General features: G+C 39.2%; 1 protein-coding gene across 9 annotated transcripts in view; it reads left to right on the forward strand.

Moving 5' to 3' along the window:
* The window catches only part of csmd3b (CUB and Sushi multiple domains 3b), a 938,142-nt gene that overhangs the window by 386,959 nt on the left and 526,749 nt on the right, over nt 1-24,434 (forward strand). For all 9 annotated transcript variants that reach the window (XM_035430384.1, XM_035430386.1, XM_035430391.1 and 6 more), the window contains 4 exons: nt 240-566; nt 20,804-20,998; nt 21,616-21,754; nt 22,073-22,260. In XM_035430384.1, the coding sequence (XP_035286275.1) occupies nt 240-566; nt 20,804-20,998; nt 21,616-21,754; nt 22,073-22,260 (849 nt within the window). The remainder of the gene's footprint in view (nt 1-239; nt 567-20,803; nt 20,999-21,615; nt 21,755-22,072; nt 22,261-24,434) is intronic.

Raw genomic sequence — 24,434 nt, forward strand, 5'->3', positions numbered from 1 at the left:
TACAACAACTTCAATTTATATCATTTATTTGTGTGGGCTCACAAGCTGCACCTTAGTTAATCTTAGTTTATTAAATTGGTCGGTTGTGTCTATTTGTTTTTTCAGTTTGCATAGCTTATTAGGTTTTACAGTGTAACTGTGCCCATCACCTGTTTATAAATTTATCAATGAAGATAACATTCATAACTACACAGTAAACTCATGTACCTCTCTGTGTGTCATTACTCTTCTCTGCACAGTTCCATGTTTATCAAATTTCACCGCTCCAATGGGGACAGTTCTGTCACCGGACTATCCTGAGGGATATGGGAACAACTTGAACTGTGTTTGGCTGATCATCTCGGAGTCCGGGAGCAGGATTCACCTGGCCTTCAATGATTTTGACCTGGAGGCACCTTATGATTTCTTGACTGTGAAGGATGGGGAGCTGCTGGACTCATCCATCCTAGGACGCTTCTCCGGGGCTGAGGTGCCCTCCCACCTTACAAGCAACACCAACATCCTGCGTCTTGAGTTCCAGGCTGACCACTCCATGTCTGGCCGTGGTTTTAACATCACCTACAGCAGTGAGTTTACTACATTGTTGAATGGTGATTCCTAAAGTACCCACAGTTACTCAGCTGAGCAGGGGCAATGCGCATTCTGGGAATTAAGGGTGGAGCCCGGCTTTTTTATATCTGGCACCTCATACTCCATACAGATTTAAGGTTTTCTTCCTTGTTCCTTCTCCCTTTTTCCTAATCTATGCCCTATTTCTGAGGTAAGGGGACATGCTACAACTTGGGAAGATTTACTTGTCCTTCAGGTCCATATATAGTACAATTGTTAAAAACCAGAAATGAATTTAAGCATGAGTATGTGTCACCTGTATCTGGACAGTAGATCACTCAGGATGAAGTCATTTTTTGCAGTATGCCAGAGAGATAGTAAAAGACACACTGTGACTTACTTACTCTATATTAACGTTACTTTTTCAGCTACAACTTCTTCTAAAAACAAGAAAAGAATATAGAAGCTATTGCTTTATTCACTTGAAGCCTTGCATAAACAATGTATTACTTATTCAGCGCTCTCAATGAAAAACAGGTTTTTTGTTAGTGTCTGTAGGAAAGGTCAAAAGAGCACCAGTCAGCATATAGACAATCCATGTATGTCAAGAAAACATTGCTACTGCACTGTTGTGCATAATAAGTATCATCTTATCTAGTAAAGCCACTTTGGTTTCAGTTTACTGTAATTTACTCCCGCATTTTTGCAAAGCATCCTTTTCTCATCCTTGTATCAATTAGACCCTACACTTAGATCTCCCATTATATTTTTAAAATTCCAACATGTGTTCATGCAACAAACAACTAATTTCGCCGTATTTTGTGAAAATGGCCCTTATATTGCTGCCTCAATTGTCTGAAACACATTGTCATGCATAACAAAAGCAATGTTGCTGGACTTCCTTTCATCTGTTGCTAGAGGAAGTTGTCATAAGGGTAGCATCATTCAGTGTCTCATAGACCCTGGAAGGTTCCTGTCCAGTAGTCATTTTTATTCCCTGTTGTTAACCCCTGTGTATTCTTGTTATGTATACCATATAATAACCCGCCCTCATGCCCCCCCCCCTCCCCCGGCCCCCATCATAAAAGGCCTCTTCACTGAGTTTTAACCCCAAAATCAATTTTGAACATAGAAACAATGTGTCACTCATCAACAAATGGGTGCATTCCTGTGTTTTCCTTCTTCACACTCCAGAGAGACTGTATTTATTTACCGTACATCTCTTAATTTTAGTACAAAACACACATCATAATAGATTTTCTGTGCTGTAACTTTGATTATGAATCTCTTTTTGTATTTTAGAAACTGCTTTTGAGTTAAATTGCATCTTCTTGCTATAGACCACAAACCTCAAAATGCTCCTATACAATCCATTGTAATTTTATAATAATAATAATAAGACCATGATTAGTTAATTTGTACAATCATTTGTTGTAGCACTGGGTTGAAACAAAGATCTGCTTGCACATCAGCCCTTTTCCGATAAATTTAGACACCCCTGACCTACTGTAATGGAATTACAGTACATGTTACAGGGAGGTTCCCCAACAAATATCTATAGGTATATTCATATCAACAAATAAGGGGGACTATAAGTATCAAAAAAATATATCTCTCAAGCCAAACTAAAAATTAATCTTTGAAACCAAAAACCTGGAATGAAACGAAACAAAGTACACATGATCTGGGGATGCATCACTAAGAAAACTGAATATAGTTATCTGATGCTCCATATACTTTAGGGTACAGGCCAAAAGTATTTAGGCCACCTGTGGTTTTAAAAAGCAATTTAAGATCAGAATAATTCAGTTTAAGTGCGCATATTGAATAGCAGACCAACATCAAACATTTTTATTCAATTTCTACCCACAATAACCACATGCGTGACATGGCAGTCTCAACAGTTTCAAAGGAAACAGGCCCTGATGAGCAGAGGGGCCCCAAACGGCCACTAGAATTTTAGAAACATGTAAATAGTACGATTTTAATTTTTATTTTTTAAATGTTCCCCTAAAAACAGCCATGCATTTTCCATTCACAGTTACATCACGGCACATCCAGGTGGTTTCCTGAACTCTGACCTTTCCATGACAACCTCCTTCATGACCGTAGATGCTTTAAACTTCCAATTAACATATATCTGTAGTAGCTAGGTTAGCTAGCCTTGGTGGCTTCCAGAAAGTAAATTAAATAAATGTCAAATTATTCTGTTGTACACTACGGTAGTTAGGCATGCGATTTTTAGGTTAGCCTCTGAAAAAACAGTACTGACAAGCCTCTGAAAACCTTGCTGCATTACTATTAGCTAGCTTGCACTGATGTTAGCAGACACCTCATGAAAATAGTTGGTGCTAGCACTACTTCATTACAAACCTTGAAAACTCTAACCTATTCGCTTAATTCGAAGTGCTGTGAGACTGCAAAGGCAATCAAGAAGTTTCCCTTTTGTACCTGTGATCTCGCTTGTTAGCAGGCTAGCTTGCAAATATGGCAACTGGTCATCAAACTGTACCTTATAAGAACTAGAAAGGAAATGAGGTAAAACTTACGGCGAGCCATGTAGCCTAATGCTATCTTATAAAATGAAAATACATGTAGCTTGGAATTTTTCCTGCTTTTGTGCATCTGCTTTGTCCATTAGGTGTGTCCAACACAAAACCCCCACAAAATTTACGATTTCTTGTATCATCAGAACACACTGTCATATGGCCTTTCTCTCTGCCGTTATGTTATTTTCATGCCTTATGTTATAGGTTTTTCATGTGTTTTAGTCAGTGTTATGTTTTAATTGGCTGTTTTTTATTTTAATTTCTAAATTACACTTAGTACCAGTTTTTTCTTTCTAGAAGTGAGTTAAATTTCTTAAAGCTTGGTACATGCTCCTCAGAATGAGGGTCACCTTCTTTGCCTTTCCCAAAAAGCTATGGAAATACATAGCCTACACAATGGACGTTTAATGTTTTTTGAAATGCAGCTTTTCAAAATACCAACTGAGAATGCTTGAAAGAACAAACACAAAGCTTTCTTTTTTTGTGAATTAGGTTCAGCATTTGCTTTTTAAGCTTTCGGTGGTGTTTAAATTTTAGTGTTAGGCCCATATTAGGCAAGGGGACTGGTGGTTCAGCAGTGAAAGGAGAGGAGAGGGCCTCATGGTGGAATTTTGAGGAATTTCTTCAAAATAGCCTCCCCTGGCTTTAATTACAATTAAACAAATTATTGGAAATCTATCCAATCGTTTTTCAAAGTGGGTGGTGAAGTTGGTGGGACGGAGGTGGATGGGGTAGTTAAACTGACTGAAATCATACCTTCAGTTTTCTTTAAAACCACAGGTAGCCTAATACCTTTGGCCAGTAGTGTAAGTAAAGTAGGCACTAAAGTTGCAAGAAACATGGCTAAGAAGAAGGAGTTAACTTAGATATTAACCCTCTGGGGTCTAAGGGTAAAATGAGGCACACTGGTGATTGTGCGATGCTCTGACATTTGTGTAAATTTCATCAACTTTATATACAGTGATTCCAAAGTGTTTCATATCTTTGTTTTTAGCACAGACTCAGCTACAATAATATGGCAGCAGTAAGTAGGTCATAATCATGTGTGGATTGTAAACTGCTCTAAAAACACACAAACATAAATAAACATTAGTTTTGCACATGCACAGGAATGTTGTAATAAAGCACACTGAACAATTGTGACTAAGACTTTTGGTCACTGAAATGTGTTCATCAAGGTCTTGGGTATCAAAAGATGACAAAATATTTTAGCAAATCCAATGAGAAATATAAAATACATTGCTAAAAGTTAGTGTTGTGACTACTATTTTTCAACACCAGGTGAGAATGGGAGGGCAAATGGCCTTTCTGTAATGAATTCTGTAATTGGGTAGGATGACCTGCCAGCTAAGTAGGCTATTCACACTTGGCCGCATGCCTCCCCACCACTAAGACAAAGACTCAGTGAGCCATTTAGAAGACAGAAACAAAGACATCTTTTGATTTTCAGAACCTTTATTGAAGCAAACTATACGCATGGAAGATGAGATGAGACTGGTGTACTCTTGCAACGCTTGCGTGGCCTCTTAGCTAGTGGTGAACTAGGCCGTGTTTCCTGATCAGCATCTCTGTAAATATGATAAAAACAAAATTGTTAGGAAATGTGACATCAAATCAAACTTTATTTATATAGCACATTTCCTTCAACAGGTGAAAATTAAATGTGCTTTACAAAAAAGGGGCAAACCACTAACTAATGAAAACAAAACTTAGGAAATGTGACATGGTTACATCATATACAAACAAAGAACCAAACAAACACAACCAGACGCAGAGAGGTAGCCTATAATTTTGAGAAGCAATGGTTAGAATCGTTCGTAGTGTGGGAATTTACAAGCGCGCATATTAGTGAATATTCCTACAAACACACAGAGAATGTAATACAGCACACATTTACAAATAATGCAAGCTATCAATTAAACAACATTAGCTAAACTAAATAAACATTGATATTCCAGCTCAACTACACGCAACTCATCAATAACAATGCCTCAATCTGAAGTAGGCTAGGTCTGTTTAGCTAAGTGGTTATTATATTGCTGTTTCCCGAATTTACTTACAGTATGCTAATATCGATTGTGCGAGGACATCAGTTTTAGAATCTTAGCCACGCCACGTGCTATTTATTACCAATATGATCGAAAAACATACAGTCTACCTGATACTTCTAACACAACCAGACGCAGAGAGCCTAGCCTATAATTTTGAGATGCAATAGTTCGAATCGTTCGTAGTGTGGGAATTTACAAACGCGCATATTGCTGGATATTCCTACAAACACACAGATACGTTGCAATGCAGTACACATATTTACCAATATGATCATAAGAAATATACTTACGCATGAAGTTGATCCTCAGCTGGATCAGTTCGCTGTTCGAAATGACACCGCTCTTCATCAGCGTCGGCTTCCGGACGGACCATTTTCCAAAATTAAACGAAATGTTCACTTCAAAAGAAGTGAATTAGGTGACACGTTGACATTCTATCCCGCTTTCGCAGATTTGGCATTTCTCACATGGATCTCGCATCGCCCCTCCTTTAGTCTCCTTCTATGGAGAGTAATTATCATGTTGTTAACATGTGAATGCGATTTGGGCGGACTTCCTGCTGAGCGAAATTCACATAGTAATGAGTAAAGTTTAACGAAGCATACATGATCTAATTAATCAAATTTAGAACATTTAAAACAATTCATATTATTTGCCAATGGGCGCATTGGAAAGTCGCGATTCTAAGGTTTCTGTCAATGTTTTTGTTGCGTCTGTATGATAACAGCACGTGAAGTTAATCATCCAAATAGAAACGAAAGTAAATTTCATCTTGTCGAGCTCCGCCGGCGGAGCTCTTGACCCCAGAGGGTTAAACATATTGTGAAAAGGTTATTCTCAATGAGAATTCAAATGACATGTGGCCTAATATTTTTGGTCTGTATATATACCACAGAAGGTCCATTACATTACATTTATTTGGCAGACGCTTTTATCCAAAGCGACGTACAAAAAGTGCTTTCATGGTCATGGACAACTACTAAACACAGGTTCAGTAAGATACAATACTTATTTTGTACAGCTATTTCTAGCCAAGAACACAGTTTAGTTCACACAGTGAACACTATTCAGACCTAACCTCTGCAAAGCCAACTAGGCAGAAGAATAAGCTACAGTATTAGGACAAATACAAATTACCAAAAAGTGCTGGGATGGGGCAACATGTAACAAGTGTCAGGAAAAGGGGGGGGGGGGGGGGATTTAGAGTGAAATATATAGCGTGGTGGTGGTTAGTCTAGGTATAGTCTGAAGAGATGAGGTCTTCAGGCCACGGCGGAAGATGGGTAGTGAGGGGGAGGTTCGGAGAGGGATGGGGAGTTTGTTCCACCACTGGGGAGCTAAGGTGGAGAAGCTCTGTGATCCCTTTGGTCGGGCGGGAGGGGTTACAAGGCGCCCTGCTGCCACAGAGCGGAGTGGTCGAGCAGGGACATAGGATCGAATCATGTCCTGCAAGTAGATGGGGGCTGTCCTGTTGGCTGCAGTGTAGGCAAGGGTCAGGGCTTTGAACCGGATCCTGGCAGCAACCGGTAGCCAGTGGAGTGATCACAGAAGAGGAGTGACGTGGGAGAATTTGGTCCATCATAGACCTTCCATAGAGGACATTCAGCCTATTCACCAAAGCAGTGCCCGACCTCACTAATGCTCTTCTGGCTGAGAAGAGAAAGAAAATCCCTGCAATAATGCTCCAACATCACTACCTTCCCAGAGCAGTGCAGGTTGTTATAGCAGCAAAGGGTGGAACAACTCCGTATTGATCCCCATCATTTTGGATGGTATGTTGGACATGGGGGGTCCACATACTTGTATGTGTATATGCCATGTAGTGTGTGTATGTATATATATATATATATATATATATATATATATATATATATAACGACTTGGCTGAATACTCGATTCTGATTGGTCCAAGGGTGGGCATTATTTCTCAGTAAAGAGATACCTCGGCCTTTTAACAGTTCTAAAATCAATGCGCTACAAAATCCAGCATTGTAATGCAGTTAAAACAGCAACATTATTCTTTCGATTTTGAATTGTTATGTCCCCTCCCCTTTTCAATGTCCAATTTCGCAATAGATGGCAACGTTGAATCACGGTTCTAGTTACTGGCTTTATTTAGGGATGCCAACCATCCCGCAAAATACGGAATCGTCCCTTATTTGGACAGCAGAATAGGTGTTCAATATTTAACTCATGGCTACGGGACGCATTTTCATCTGTATCTTTGTGAACGATTCTGTTTGTAATAACCGCTGTTTTGAATACAATTCAGTAGTTATCTAGCTAGCTAGCCGGGATAACAAGCGTGCTGTGAGACCATTCTGACCTAAAACCCAGAATTTTAATATTGGCTAGGTGACAAGTGACGGCGAACCTATCATAAAGCTAACTGGCATTCAAACCCAGTTTCCGAGTGTCTTGGAAAAACGCAATGTCTACACTGCGAGACCGCAACATTTTAAAAAGCAAGACAAAGCTAGGGAGATTCATTTGATTGAGTTATGGTTTCATGTAGTTTTCTTAAATAATGTAATGACAAAAATGACCAAAATTGGTGTTAATTGTATGGTATAAAACAAGAAGGAACTATTTTTTCTTGATAGAATCGTTTTTATAGAATTAACGACCAGAGGTTTTTGCTTAACAACGGTCCAAATAGAACTACCAACCACAGATTTGCTTGACAACAGTAAAATAATGTGCCCAAACGGCCGTGGAAGAATAGTTCACTTTCAACTGATTAAGTCAATAAACCATAACCGTAACCATAGTAACCATATATAGTCATTGTTATTGGAAAATAATGTAGTGGTGGTTAATTATTTGGTGGTGGTTAAGCGACCTTGGCTTGGCCTCGGCCGCATCACCACCCCCGTCATACATTATTTTCCAATAACGGGACAGCCCTTCGTGGTTTATTCCTTACATATACATACATACATGAGATCAATAATATTTGACATGATTTGGCTGTGTACTCAATTTTAGATTTGTAATCAAACAATTGATGTAGTAAATTGCACTTTCTAAGCTTTTATTTAACACTGGATAGACCGCTTTTTTAAACTTCCTATTACCACTATGGGTGCAGAAATTGTGAATGTGTAAGTGACTACTGTCTCCAGAAGACTTCACAAACTATGGAGGCAACATTGCAAGATGCACACCACTAGTTATCCACAAAAACAGGGTGGCCAGGTTTCCTGCAGAGCACTTGCAGAGTTGTGGAAAAAGATCTTGTTGACAGATGAGATCAAGATTCGCTTGTATCAGAGTGAGGACAAGAGCAAAGTGTGGAGGCCAAATGGAACTGCCAAAGATTCAAAGCACCTCCCTCATCTGTGAAACATAGTGGTGGGTTATGGTTTGGGCATGTATGGCTGCCACAGATACTGGCTCACTTGCCTTTATTGATGCTGTCACTACTGATAGCACCAGAATTAATTCTGAAGTTTACGGAAGGATCTTATCTACTAAAATGCCTCCAAACTCATTGGACGGCTCTTCATTTTACATCTAGACAATGATCCTAAACATACTGAAGCAATAATGGACATTTTCAAAGTTAAAGACTGGAAAATTTGTTACATTCACCTTGACCTAATCTGAACCCAACTGAACATGTGTTTCATATTCTGAAGAAAAAGCATAAGGCAACAAACCACCAAAACAAGCAGGAGCTGAAGGTGGTTGCAGTACAGGCCTGCCAGAGTATCACCAAGTTACTCAGCACCTGGTGATGTCTATGGGTCACAGAGTTCAAGCAGTCATTGCATGCAAAGGATATGTGACAAAGTACTAAAAATGATGACTTTCATTTATATAAAATTAATATGGGGGGCTATGTATAAAAAAATGTGATAATTTCAATAATGGTGAAACCGAAGTATATAAAAATTCCCTTAAATAAAAACTGAGAATGCATTTTAATCACATGTAAATGGTTTGATTACAAATCTAAAATTGAGTACAGAGCCAAATCGAGAATAAATATGTCTCTCAAACATTATGGACTGACTGTATATACACACACACAGTTGTGCTGTTTGCACTTTTAGCTGCTTTTTTTTAGATGCTATACCTACATTTAGGTTAGGGAACACAATCGTAAAGCGCCACATGCCCAACATTTTAAGCATGGGTGTGAAAATGCATCCATCTTGCCAGCTAGCTTACTAATAAAAACATTTGTCTCTTTTTTTTAGGAGTTGGGTGAACGTATGGATGTTAAACAAACAAACTCAATAATATAGGCCAAGTCTGACTCCAGTTTCCTGGAGTTTGGCTTGCCTTCACAGCCCCACTGTGACAGTAGCCAGGTGATGATACGGAATGCGGATGTGCGATTGTGTCTGTCTCTCCTCTGACAGGCTATTTAGCAACTGAACGATCAAACATCATCAGTTGAATAAACTATATTCACACTGTAGGCTACTGTCGGATACAGTGCTGCCGAGGATAAATTGACGATAAATTTGCACAAGCCAGTATATTTGAGTTAAAATGATTTTAATGACATTGAAACAGCAACAACAAAAGACCACAGATAGCAGGATAAAATTTGCTCCAATGAAATTACAAAGGCCTACGTACAGTAGCTCAAACACATGTCAGAGGAGAGAGCGAGACCTTCGCACCTGGCTGCTACCAAAACCTGCTGTGAGTGATTTATTATCATTTTTAAATCATTGCACACTAAGACCTCTGCCAGTAAAAACCGTTGAATAATTAATAACAATTTTTATTCAGCATATCATGGTGTCAGGTTTCACATTTCCCTCACTTGCTTTTGCTAGCGTCTCTCGTCTGCGCCATAGACATGCATATTTAACTGCACAGGCAGGCACGCCTTCAGCTAACCTAAGCTTGTGAAGTCCCGGAAGTAAGCCTGTACTGCGCGTGTTGAGGGCAAAATACATTAACTTCAATGCGCAGCAAGCACTTTTCCCTGAAGCATGTGTAATAGAGACGGTTTCCCTGTTAAGGCTGTTTTATACTTCTGCGTAGTCTGTATAGTTTGCGTTGTGTGCGGCACTCGTGAACGGGCAGATCATTTATACTTGTGCGTCGGGTTGCGCAGGCCACGTAATTAGATTTTGTTACTGACCGTTATAGTTCTAAAGAAAGCGATTAGCTAGTGCCTTAAAGAAAAGTAAAGTTGGCTGTTTTACGTATCCAGGTAGCCAGAATAATACAAGACAGAGATAACCAGACAGAATAAACAATGAAATATATATACATTACTACCTTCATTCATATTTTCAAACCTACTAAATACTGCACCAATGACCACAAAAATGCTCAGCTAGATGTAACTTGTAGTAACGAAGACATTCACCTGATAAAAGCGCATTTAGCTGCATATTTAACATTAGCTATCGGTTTTGTGAATCACCTGTTATAACCTGTTAGCCAGAGCCGTCTGATAGTGACCTCATGTCAACAGTCAACCAGTCATCTTCTCTGCGGCATATGTGGGCACTGGTTGCTAACTACGCGCTTTTAAATTCTTGGGAAGGTACGCAACATCAACAAGGATGTGGTCTGCAAGCTTCCCACATGCCGCACATTTTGCACATCCCCTACACAGACCCATTTTTACGTGTTCTCCCTCCACAGAAGTATAAAACTGTCTTTACTTACAAGGCTTCACCACCTGTCCAGTCCTACCCTCTCCAGTTCTTATGTAGCCTACACTCAATGGTCTGTGCACATCTTTGCCGGTCTCTCTCAAAGATGCCTCAAAATTTAAAAAAATTCCGCACATCAAAATGTTAAACAATTATTGTTTATTTCAATAATTCACTAATTTCAATAATTGTTCATTCCCCTATTCGGTAAACAAGGAACTAGACACTGACAGGAGAGAAACGACTACGGGCCTATTGCCTTGAATGTAAAACAATTCATTTTGCATTAAAAACAAACACAATACTAAATAGCCAAAGCCTACTATGCAGACCAATCTGGTGTGTGCTTATAATAAATGCATGCAATAAATGCTGTTTCTTTTTCCATTAATTATTTGGTATAGGACTAAATTGCGCGTATATAATCCTCAAATGACAAATGTAGCAGCAGTGAACAAAAAGTTATTTACTGTTTACATTTATGATGCGTTACATTTATACCGACTCTCCCCTATATCCTAACGGTGCATGTCCACTGCAGCGTCGAAAAAAGCATGATTTGACGCCTGCCGTTCATTTCCTATGGGACAACCGTCAATCGTACCCACAATGCATTCTGGTAGCGGCACGCTGAAGCGACGGGTAGCAGCGCGACGAAAAAGTTGAGCAGAGCTCAACTTTATGCAAATGAATCTGTCAAGCGCGTTCCATTGAGCCAATCAGGTGAAGGCTGTGCTGCTGTTTTTTCAGCCGGCTAGCCAAAATCTTGTTCGTTAAAAAAAGTTCCGCACATTTTGAGGATGGAGGAAAAACTGATAATTTCTGTAGCCGCATTCCCGGTGTTATACGAGGTAGAGAGCAGCTATTACTAGCTTCTTGTTGCGGTCCATGGCGGGTTTGTAATATATTGGGATGTTATCTGGATTTAAAATTGGCGGCGAATTATCCGGTTTGATATACGATAGATAGATAGCTATCTTGTTAACTTGGCACCAACTTCGCTAGCCCTAACCCAAAAACTTAATTTAAAAAAATCGCCCACCACATTTTTTTTGACACGCCCCCAAGCAGCCAGGTGAAGTGAAGCAACACGTCGACACGCGATGTTTGATGCTGCAGTGGACATGCACCGTAAGTGAAACTAACATGGATGATGTTAGACTCAAAACTCTATTTTTGACTATTGTTAAGTTTCACAGTCTGACCACGAAGTTTGTTGAATAACTGTTTATCGACATACATTTCACTAAAATACACACAAAAATGTTATGGGTAACCAGCATGTCCCTATTTTCCGTTTTTTTTCTCTCTTTTTTTTGTTGCCATTTTCTCCCCAATTTAGTCGTCATACCAGTTCCCCGTGTGTATCACGGTCCTGGTCGATGCGCTATCCTCTGTCGGTCTGAGGAGGGTGTAGACTACCACATTCCTCCTCTGATACATGTGGAGTCGCCAGCTGCTTCTGTCAACAGGCGGTAGCCTTGCCAAAATGTGGCAACCTGGAGCATTTTCATGCTACCACCAGGGGTTAAATTGGGGGTGGACGCTTTGGTAAATAAATAAATCATTTTTACCGGCAGTTTTACAAATAACTATGACAATCCAGTCAATTTTTTGTATGCTCCAGTCCATTTGTTCCCTCTAGCCAGTTACTCGCTCAACCAATCAAAAATCAGAAGAAAAAAAAAAACTCAGGAGGAACAGTCATTTATATAGACAGGCACAGACAGCAAAATATCGTTGATTGTCTTGATTGTTTGGAAGCAGACGCGGTAGGTAATTTCATTAACATGTAATTTCATCTGTGCAACATTTTAAAGAGAGATGAATAAACAGCCCCCACAAACGCCAGCTATTATTAACGGCAACTTGGACTGCTTGAGCAAAATCAGCAGGTTGCTGGTCAGCAGCTAAGCTAGAATTGAATATTTCCCACATACATAACATTCACAGCGGCGACAGGTGAGCTGAAAATTGGTGGGGCGCAAAACTTTCCTTTAAACTAATCATTAGTAATTTTTCCTTTATTATCAAGTGTGCCCTCGATCTGACTAATCAAATAGCAAGTAGCCTAACACAGCGTCTTCATACCGTGTTAGGGGGATTAAGTCATAAATTCAATTCATCCGTTAGAATCAGTTTTAATCACCAAGTATTCTACACTTAACAAACAAGATACACCAGTCTGTTATCTACTGTGTTAGCTTTCAGAATAACCAGCAAAAGCAAACCTACAAAGAAAGAAGTGCATGGATCCACAAATAATGTTGATTAAAAATGTGCACAATTTCGTACTGCAAATGAAAATAAATGTAGGCCATAATGCCTATGGGCTACTCGCTAAAACTGCCTATTTGGGGAGAGCTGGCTATATGATAGTATTGCTATTGAGTAGCCTATTTTATGCATTAATTGCATTGATACTCAAGGAAAATCAGGGGAAGATTCCGCCACTGCTTAGTGATTAAAACGTATTTTTCTAAATTGCATTTATCATTTAATCTCCCTTACACAATGCGAAGCTGTGTGTCCCTTTCCAATTGCTTCAGATCGTTTGCATGCTTGTTAATCACTGAAAATTAATTAAAACAGTTCGAGATTAATGATTAGTTTAAAGCAAAGTTTTGTGCATCACCAATTTTCAGCTCACCAGTCGCCGCTGGTTTTATTTTGTTTCAATTCGACAGTTTAAGAAAGATGGATAAAGGAGGAAGAAAGGGAGGACAAAAGAGGAGGATATCCGATTATTTTTGTGGGTAAAAAAATTCTCAGCGTTAATGACACTCAGTAAACTTTAAATATTTTATGTAAAAGCTTGCATCAATAGTATACATTCTTTTTAAAACATTGTTTTCCTTAATTACAATTATGTGCACAATACATTAAAGATAAAACTATTTTGAGCTGAGACATTCATTGGTTTGTATCTTTTTTCACGCACCTCCCAGCAGATCTCAGGGTCCACCAACCTCCCAAATCCCAATTTAACCCCTGGCTACCACCCATGCTAAATTCAAAGACTCGTATCCACTCAACAGCGCATTAAGATAAAAAATAATCAATGAACTGAAAAAAGGGCTAAAAGCACAGCAGTCGCTTTTCATCGCGCCTACAGCAATAAGCAAGGCAGCTACAGAAACGTCCAAGTTGGTACGTTTTGGCAAGGCTACCGCCTGTTGGCATATGAGGCATATAGTCTTCTCACTCGCTGACGTGAAAAGAAATTCACGCTATCATTCCGGGTGGAAATAATACATTTTTGATTTCTTTTTCACCGAATCCTCAGCCATATCGATGTTGTTATGTTAAGGTACATTCAGCGTCAATATGTTTATTTTGGCTTCCAAAAGTAAAAATAAAACTACAGGACTTACATGACAAGGTATCTGTAAATGTGAATATTATTAATTGAATTGAGAAACTAAATATGAATATTGTGCATTGAACAGATACTGTAAATATGAATATTATTCATTGAACTGAGAAACTAAATATGAATATTGTGCATTGAACAGATACTGTAAATATGAATATTTTGCATTGAACAGATAGGCCTACCATAAATATGAATGTTCTGCATTGAACAGATAACTGTACATAACTGTGTCTTTCTTTGTGTGTATGTATGCATGTACATAGAGCCTGTCGTAACAGAAATTGCAAAAATAAATATTACAGTGAACAGTCTTACTCGTGGTAAGTGGGTTTTAATTGGAAGATATCGGAGTGGTAGATTTCGGCTTACATTTTAATAAAAAGTGATCTTGGGCTTGAAAAGGTTGGTTACCACTGACCTAGGCTAAAGACATTCAAACTCAATTTTCCACAACTCCACACATTTCATGTTACCATACATTTCCTGTGTCATGTCAAGTAGGGTATTTACTTTATTTCCATAAGAGGCCATTTCAAAATAATAGCTAAGAGACAAATTTATTTCAGCTTTTATGTACTATATCAGATTTTCAGTGGTCCCAAATTTACATACACTTTGTTAGTATTTGGTGGCCATTTTAATTGCTTAACTTGAATCAAACGCTTGAGGTAGCTTTCCACAAGCTTTTTACAATACTTTGCCAGAATTTATGCCCATTCCTCCTGACAGAACCGGTGTAACTCAGTCAGGTTTGTGGGCCTCCTTGCTCGGACACGCTTTTTCAGTTCATTCCACAAATTTTCTATGGGGTTCAGGTCAGGACTTTGTGATGGACACACAATACTTTCGGCCATTTTGTTACAACTTTGGAGGTATGCTAAGTTTTTTCTTAAATTTGTTCTTAAGAAAGGTCCTAAGAAAAATCTACGTCAGATTCATGACCTGTTCTTAAACCGCAGAATTGTTCGCACATGATGAATGAACATCTTAAAATGATGAATCCCATTGTCTTCGTAAATGTAAAGCGCGTGCCAGTTGTTCCTAATTAGCATAGGTAAACGCCCCGCCAATCCCCATAAAAGGGCATGAGACTGCAGGGCCGTGTGCACACACACAAATCGAACAGAAAAGTTGAGAGCGAACAAAGTCAATAATGCCCAAACGAAAATCTAAAGAGGGTGGAGCACCGGACTCCTAACGTAAGAAAAACTTCTTTAGTTCTGAAGTGGAGGTATTGCTGCGGGAAGTGAACAGCAAACGACCTGTCATATTTAGTAGCGTCAGTAGTGGATATAAAATAACACAAAAAAATATGCATGGGATGCTATTACTCGTTCAGTGAATGCTGTATCCGGAGAAGGGCGCACAACTGATGAAGTAAAAAAAATGGTTTGATGTCAAATCTGAGGAAAATAAATAAATAAAAAATGCTGGTGGGAGTGGGCGCAAGGAATTGCGTGTTATGCATTTAAATGACGAAGCACTTCTCGTCACATTAATACCGCTAATTAAATCAACCGGCAGTAAACTGCATTGGAGTAAACCCGTCGCTGCACAAAACACTGCACAAAAAATGTATTTCCAGTCATTTTGGTGTCACCCCACTAGTGACGCCTCTGAATAAGTGTTCTCTTCATCAACATGCCCATGTGTTTAAAAAGTGTTACCTAAGTGCTTAGTTTGTATTCAGTATTTAAACGTTTGCTTTTGCAGGTTGTTTTTTTTTAAATCATTTATTTACAGATGAACTCCCGCTGAGGCAACCACCCTCTGAGGTGGAACCTGGCACCTTAATGCTTTGTAAAATAATGAAAATAATTATTAAAAAATATTATAAATGATAGAAATATTATTGTAATTTAAATCCTATAATATTATACAACTGTAGAATTGAAGAAAAGGCAATAACCAATTATTTTGCACAAACATGTCAGCACTCAAATGTGCGTAAGTGTGCTCTTGAGTGTGCGTAGATTCTGTTCTTACCTAAGAACAGATCCCAAATAAGAAAACATTGGTGAATGTCAGAGTCTGAAAACTGCGTAAGTGGGTTTTAAGAAGAAAATTCTTTTTAAGAACGATTGGTGAATGAGGCCCATTGTTCTGCTGGAAGACCCAGTTGCAACCAGCTTTCAACTTTCTAGCTGATGTCTTGAGGTGTTGCTTCAGTATTTCTAGATAATCCTCCTTCCTCATGATGCCATCTATTTTCTGAAGTACACCAGTCCCTTTTCCAGCAAAAGGGAACCCCCACAACATGATGCTGCCACCCCCATGCTTCACAGTTCTTTGGATTAAAAGCCTCACCCTTTTTCCTTCATACATGCTGATCATTATGGCCAAACAGTTAAATTTTTCTTTCATTTGACCAGAGACCACTCCTCAAAAAGACTAGGTCTTCGTCCTGGTGATCACTTGCAAACTTCATTCTGGCTTTTTTATGCCGGTCTAGGAGTTGGGGCTTCTGCCTTGCGCAACAGTCTTTCAGGCCATGGTGGGTGTAGATACTTCGGTACCTGATGTACCTTCACCAGTTCGTTTGTTGTTGTGCTGGGGTTCACCTGAACCTTTCGGACCAAGTTTGTTCAGTCCTGGGAGTTAATTTGTGCCTCCTTCCTGAACGATGCAGTGTCTGCATACAATTGTTTGTACAGATGCCTGTGGTACATTCAGTTGTTTGGAAATTGCTCCTAAGGAGGAACTGGACTTGTATATATATCATATTTAGCTCCATAATGTTCTCAGTGCTTGCTGGGATAGGCCCCAGCATCCCCCGTGACCCTGCCCAGGATAAACGGGTATAGATAATGGATGGATGGGTTTCTCCATAATGTCTGGGACTAAGACATTTTTTTTCTTGAGATATTTTCTGTTGCAGGATGGGCTAGGTAGATTTTTGTGGGTATGGAGGAATTGTGAATTAATGCATTAGCTAGAGACAGGGTTCATACACTTTTTCACCAATGATTTTCAATGACTTTTCCATGACTTCTCCACAACCTTTAACTGAATTTCCATGACCAAGACAAATGACTTTATCTCAGCGGGACGATTTAGAATTATTTATTGTAACAGCTCCAACTACCCTGTACCCTCCAACAGACCCTGAATAGTCTTGATAACTGGGTAGAGGAGCACAAAATGAAACTCAACCCAAAGAAATGTAATGTTTTGCATGTCACTCACATGAGGCATCCACCCGCCCTGCCGACTCTCTCCATTGACCAGAACATACTGGAAGTCTGTGACACTGTCAATGTCCTGGGGGTCACCATCCAGAGGAATTTGCATTGGGACAGTCAGGTGGACCACATGCTGACCTCAGCGAACAGGAAGCTTTTTGCTCTGCGTCGCCTGAAGAAATTTGGTGTCCGAGACCCAGAACTGGTTTCCATCTACACAGGCTACGTACGCCTGGTGCTGGAGTATGCAGTCCCCGTCTGGCACAGTTCCCTTACTACAGACCAGGCTAAAAGGCTGGAAAGCACGCGGAAACGGGCTTGTAAAATCATACTTGGCCAGAGGTACTCAGGGTACCCAGAGGCTCTCTGCACTCTCGGATTGTGCACTCTATCAGAGAGACGCACTCAACTGTGTCTTGGCTTTGCCAGAAAGCTGCTAAAGTCCAACTTCAGTGACTGGCTACCCCCCCTCAGGGAGGAGCTCACAGGTCGTCAGACAAGGAACTCAAACAAACTGGCCATCCCAAGATGTCAAACTGAGAGATACAGGAGATCACCAATCCCCTATATGTGCAGACTCCTAAATGACAGCGGATTTTAAATTTAAATTTTGGATACGAGATTAGATCTCAACTTAGATAATTGCAATATTTAAAATTTTTTGTCTACTTAGTATTGATGTTTTATTGTAACAGCAAAATAATTCAGTGTTTTTAATGACAACTGTCTTTATGAACCTGTAATAATGCTGAAAGGTCAATAAATAAATAAATAACACTAAGTAAAATTAGGTCTGCATCTGAAACATATGGTGCCTCTCTAAAACAAATAAACACCAGACAGACACACTTCGATACATTCTCTCATATTTTAATTCGAATAGTTTAACATTTTTGTCAATGTCTCAAACAGGGCTCGAAATTGCGAGAATTTTGGTCGCATATGCTCCCGAAATTTAATCTGTGCGACCTCAAAATATAATTGGGAGCATTTGTGCGAGTGCAAATAATTGTTCTGGTGCGACCTTTTTTTTTTTTTCCCAGTCGAACGTCTCTTTCTCTGTACATTCGCTAGTTAGTACACTCAGCATGTCCCTTGTGAGCTGACGGTGACCCTTCTAACCAATCGCGAGCTTGACATTCTTACCTTTAATGCTGATTTTAAATTGGTTAATATTAGCCTTCAATCACTCCCTTTCGCTGCACTCCACTGTCACGCGACACAGAGAGCTAACGCGTTAACTAATGTTACCTGAAGACAAAAGTTTATGTTCAATTTATTAGCGTTATCGAAAGCTGAAAAGTTGAAGTGGACGTTTTGTGTAGCGACCCGGTTGGAACAGCTAATTTCTCCGATGCAGTTTACTGGCGGTTGATTTAATTAGCGGTATTAATGTGACAAGAAGCGCTTTGTCGTTTGAATGCATAACACGCAATTCCTTGAAGAGTCGACACATTTTATGCGTGACAGTTTAACTGTTACTTGTAAACCGTACTGTTATATTGTCGTTTTTTATCAATAAAAAATCTATTGCATATTGTTGGTGCTCCTTACATTTTGGTGGGTGTTCCTAAGTTTTTGAAGTTGGGAGCACCAGTGCTACCAAGTAAAAAAGTTAATTTCGAGCCCTGATATATTATTGAAGCTGCACTTCCCTGGCATATTGTCGGCACAGTAGGGCCTACGTTTACTAACTGCTACATCAGCAGAGGCGTGCCTGTAAACAGACTGAGCCGGACCGACTTAACTTCTCACACCACCAAAATACTGTGAAGGTTACGTGCCAATTTATGTTTTATTACTATACATACTATTTTTTATGATTGGATTAATTAGTAATTATATTTGATGCAACTTTAGCTATATTTCCATTACTTTTCCAAAACTTTTCAAAAAATATTATTTTCCATAACTTTTCCAGGGCCTGGAAATTTCATTTTAAATTTCAATGACTTTTCCAGGTTTTTCATGACCGTACGAACCCTGTAGAGAAGAGTGGATGAAAAAGATGTTTTGTTCACTGTCATATTTTAAGAAGGCAATTTGTCTTCAATGACTTTGGTCTTTAAGTGTTCCATGGATTTTAACTAGAAATTTGAATCCACTTTAAAGAAGGAGCTTTTTGGTTGATAGCTTCGATTGTAAAAATGGTGCAATGTGAAACCGATACGAGGCGATACGCTACATTTGCTTACTTCCGTTTTATAACCATTTGATGTGAAATAGGCCCATTACAGACTTGGGGCCAGATTTACATCCATACAACTTGACAAGGGTATGGTGTTGTATACGCAGTCTTCATGACATTGATGTCTTATTTACTAAGGCTACAGCTAATTATAGAATAAGCAAATGGGACTGCCTACTAATCACAATTTTACATATGAGCTTAAAATGTGCATTTCAGTGCATTGAATATCTTGTTTGGATATGGGGAAATTGATGTATTTTCTGTTGCGACAAAAGCCTGTCCAGCACTATGGTCAGTGCAGGATAAATACGGACTGTGATATTTCAGTTGTGACAGCAACTGTCAATTGCAATTATCCAGATGTGAGATAGTGTAATGTTTGCAAGGCTTGACTCTTGGCAGGAGGGAATGGGAACGTAGTGTAGGATGTTCTAGGTCATCTTTTATTTCTCCTAGAAGAGTAATTATTATTATGACTGGGTGTTCTTTACAGAAGTCGTAAGTGTCACTGATTCCATGCTGTTTGGCTCTTTTATTGGCAGTTCCATGTCTCCCTTTTTTCAGTGCTTTCTGTGATTTTTCGGCAGTTTTGGATGGTAACCCAGACTCTAACTTCACCATATAGGCTACGAAAATAAAAACTGTACAGAAATGTACCAAATGCACCCTTTACGGAAAAACCCACTGTAACCCTGTTTTTTTTTTTTTTTTTTGTTATTTTAGTAAGGCAATTTGAGCATGTTCAGTTTCTAACATTGTTCTCTTAAAGCCAAAATTTTGTCTGTGACAAAAACAATTAAATGTTCCGCCATATCAATGCATTTACTCATATTTTTTTACACAGGAAGAAATCTTACCTTTTACGAATTAATATAAAAAACAACCTCTTGTTTAAATGAAACTTTTCTCAGTAACTATACATTTCCACTTCCAATGTTTGAGATTTGCTGTTCTGCTGCAATAGTGAACAACTATTTACGTAGCAATGCATGTGTGTGGTAATTTCTGGACCACACCAAGTTCTGTATGCATTTCTTTTGATTTGAAAGGAGCTGACATATTGTGCTGTTTGTATTATTTTATAAAAGATGCAGTCATTGATGTAGAAGTTATCTGCAGCACACAATAACAGAATTCCTTTGAAATGTACAAATGGAGATCAATGGCAAATCAAAGACAGAAGAAAAACTGCTAAATTTGAGACATTTCTTGCACAAAATCTCCGAATATTTTCCTTAACACAACTTGTGGTGTATCTATTTTTATTTTGTTCAGCTTTTGGCCACAATGAGTGTCCTGATCCTGGGATTCCTACAAATGCTCGACGCTTTGGGGACAATTTCCAGCTGGGCAGCACTATTTCCGTGATCTGTGAGGAGGGCTTCATCAAGACCCAGGGCACAGAAACCATTACCTGTGAATTAGATAACGGAAAGGTGATGTGGAGTGGGCCCATTCCAAAATGTGAAGGTAATGATCTTTTGTCCCTTGCAGTGAAAATGAGCCAAAGTTAAACAGACACTGACCTATGCTGAAAGAGGGATAGTTGAGATGGTGAATGGAAAGCAAATCAGAGGTGGTCACTTTCCATTTGATTGTCAGTCAGTTCACTTTTGCTGCTTAATCATAGAATTTCTACCAATGCTGCTCAGATGGAGGGGTAAAATAAGAACCTAATTTCTGAAATGAAGAAATTAATATACCATGTTTTGCTTTGCACCATGTCAGGACGCATGATATCTCAATGGGTAATAGGTTCACTGCTGATAGTGCTGATTTAAATTGATACATTACGTTATGAGATATATTAATTATCCAGCAGTTATGAATATCCTTCACATCTGTGATCAGTAGATGTGCAATAAAATGCAATCTTTCTGTATTCAGTAGTACAGTATTGAGGCCAATGAGAGTGCCACATAAGCACCCTATTGTAAATGTGATTTTATTATTAGGGGGCCAACAACTATAGGTTTTTTCCAGTGATATCTTTTTCCCAGTATTTTTCTGCGCTGTGAGTTTGTACATGAATGTGTACCGAGGCTTTCTTTCAGGTGATGGTAACTATAGTAATCCTCTCTTACCAGCCCCTTGTGGAGGTCACTTTTCCACCCAAAGTGGGGTAATCCTCTCCCCTGGGTGGCCAGGGTATTACAAGGACTCTCTCAGCTGTGAGTGGGTCATTGAAGCAGAGGCTGGACACTCCATCAAGATCACCTTTGACAGGTCTGTGTAACTGAGCATGACTGTACTTGCAGATGACCAAGGGGTGGATCCATTCCTGGTTTTCCCAGTACAAATGCAATAGCTCTTTAAAACATTGTAGAAATATTTGTATTCAATTAAAAATTCTGTTAATATTGTACATTTACCTTGATTATATGTCTGTCAGTTAGAATTTGAATGTGCTTGAGCTGCTTGAGCTTGAAATGTCTTCTGTGAAGTCCTTTTTTGTCCTGGTTTGCATGTACAGATCTACATCTTAATGTGGGTTATTCAAATAACTGAAAAAACTACTCTTGTTTTATCTTTTATCTGTGGCAGATTTCAGACAGAACTGAACTATGACTTTTTAGAGCTTCATGATGGGCCTAATCTGCTCTCCCCTCTTATCGGATCCTTCAATGGAACACAAGTCCCTCAGTTCCTCTTCAGTAGCAGCAACCAGCTCTATCTGCTCTTCACGACTGATAATAGTCGCTCCAACAGCGGCTTTAAGATCTACTATGAAAGTAAGGGACTTTAACAAAAAGATCAATTTCCAGTCAATCTTGCAAGATGTGCTTTGTTTTATTTTCCATGCTGACACACAGTAATCTGAGTGATAATATGTACAATATATAGGAAATGTAAAAAATAATGGAAACACATTATATATGAATATCAAGTAAATAATAAGGAGTAGGGCCAGCCTTCGCCTACGGAACAGCTTCAGTCCTTGCAATGCTGTCATAAAAGTTATGAACTCCATGTAATGGGATATTGGATCATTCTTCAAGAAGGAGAGATTCCATCTCTTTGAGAGATAAAGCTGTGCTTCCAATCATTTTTTATAGTCGAAATCGCCTAATTTTTGGCGCTCTGCTGCAAATACAGGGAGAGATGAGAGGTGAGGCAGCGACGAGCTCAGCCTCCCCTCTGATTGCGCAACCCCTCAGAAACTGGATGGAGCGCGGGCAGTAAACACGTGCCTGTCACTATCTCTAGTCTCTGTATGTCGCCAATGTTTGTAGACCCCTTCATTTCATGTCCTCGCCTTCCATAGTCCATTGCAGGTAACTTATTTCACATATGTGTATCAAATATATTTAGGCTAGCTGGTTTCGTCATAAAACTGCAATGAAAAAGCACCAGGGGAGGAAGCTATCACATCTGCCTCACTGAGGGGGGTGTGTCTTGAGCCCACGTAATTCACGCTCTCCCTCCACGTTAACGTTACTTCAGGCTAACCTGATGCGCCAGATGGTTTGCTACACAAATCTTGTGATCTCGCGAATCCAGCTGCCTCGCAAGGTAAACTTCAAGCTAGCTAGCTTGCAAAAAGTTTCCAGCGGCTTCAAAATGGATAATGTTATATCTAACCTTAAAAAAATTTCTAAATTGGACTTTCAAGCAAAACAGGGAGTGATAAAGAATGGAAGACCAATGTCTGAGCTTAAGGACCTACCTCAAATGAACAGACAGAAAATAACACAGTCGTTTCAAATGGACTGTTGAATGAGTGTGAATAGTGGAATTGCATTCACCTATAAAACGTGAATCGAATACGTACCTGTATGCGTGTTGTAAAAAATGCTGATGTGAAATATGAAACATACGGTCACCTAACCAATATTGTGCAACCTGCCAATTGAATGGTGAATTTAAGCTACATCTATCAGGTTCATATGTGTGTAATCTGGCTCTGATACTAGCCAGTGCCTCCCCAGCCATTGACCTCACCGCACGTCACTGCTTTGTACATTAGTGGCTCTGCCATTAATACCACATTTGTGAAGCTCACAACATACAGTGTTAGTTGAGACTGGGTCACAGAGATGTAGATTCAATTCTGTGGTAATCTTATTTGGCATGTGGTGTCAATTTTTGACCCTGTTCTTTCTGCCACATTAATTAATTTTGCAGTATTTGTGAACAATGCATCTGTAATTGAAAAAACTGACTATTTGGCCTCTTTGGAACTCCTGTTAGTTGTCTCATGCATACATGCCAATCCTTCTGATTTTCCCAGGTGACTCCCATATTTCATTGCACTCTCCCGGTATCCTCCCAGGTTCACAATTCTCCCATATTTCTCCTGCTTTAGAACTTTTTTTTTTAGGACAAAATGTATTTCTTTTGAATAACTTACCTTTGAATATCATTAGGTTGGTGTCATTCAACTTAACCCAACCCCTACCTATTTCTTAAGGTCGACTGATCATCACTGATTATGATCTTCAGTCAATGCACATTTTACCCATTAGGCTCCCTTAAACGTCCGGTAAAATCAATGAGTGCACAAGTGCTTCTTTCCCAGTTTTCTTTGTCACTCTGCAGTAGTAAGCGCTCCTCAGACGAAATTACATCATGGAAAAGGAATTGGACTCTGCAGTACCATAGAGACAGTGCAAGAATTGGACATACCCCTAAACAAATTGTTGTGCTCCATTTCTTATTGGTATTAGCCAGTCAGTGGATTATCAAGATTATAAAAATGCCGAAATGTTATTGTGTGGTGGGCTGTACAAATAACAAAGCTAATGACGCTGATTTTAAGTTTTATGTCTTCCAGTGTAATCAGTGGATTATCAAGATTATCAAGATTATAAAAATGCTGAAATGTTATTGTGTGGTGGGCTGTACAAATAACAAAGCTAATGACGCTGATTTTAAGTTTTATGTCTTCCAGTGTAAAAAGACCGAG

This window comes from Anguilla anguilla, chromosome 8 (genome assembly GCF_013347855.1).
Source record: "Anguilla anguilla isolate fAngAng1 chromosome 8, fAngAng1.pri, whole genome shotgun sequence".
Classification (NCBI taxonomy): domain Eukaryota; kingdom Metazoa; phylum Chordata; class Actinopteri; order Anguilliformes; family Anguillidae; genus Anguilla; species Anguilla anguilla.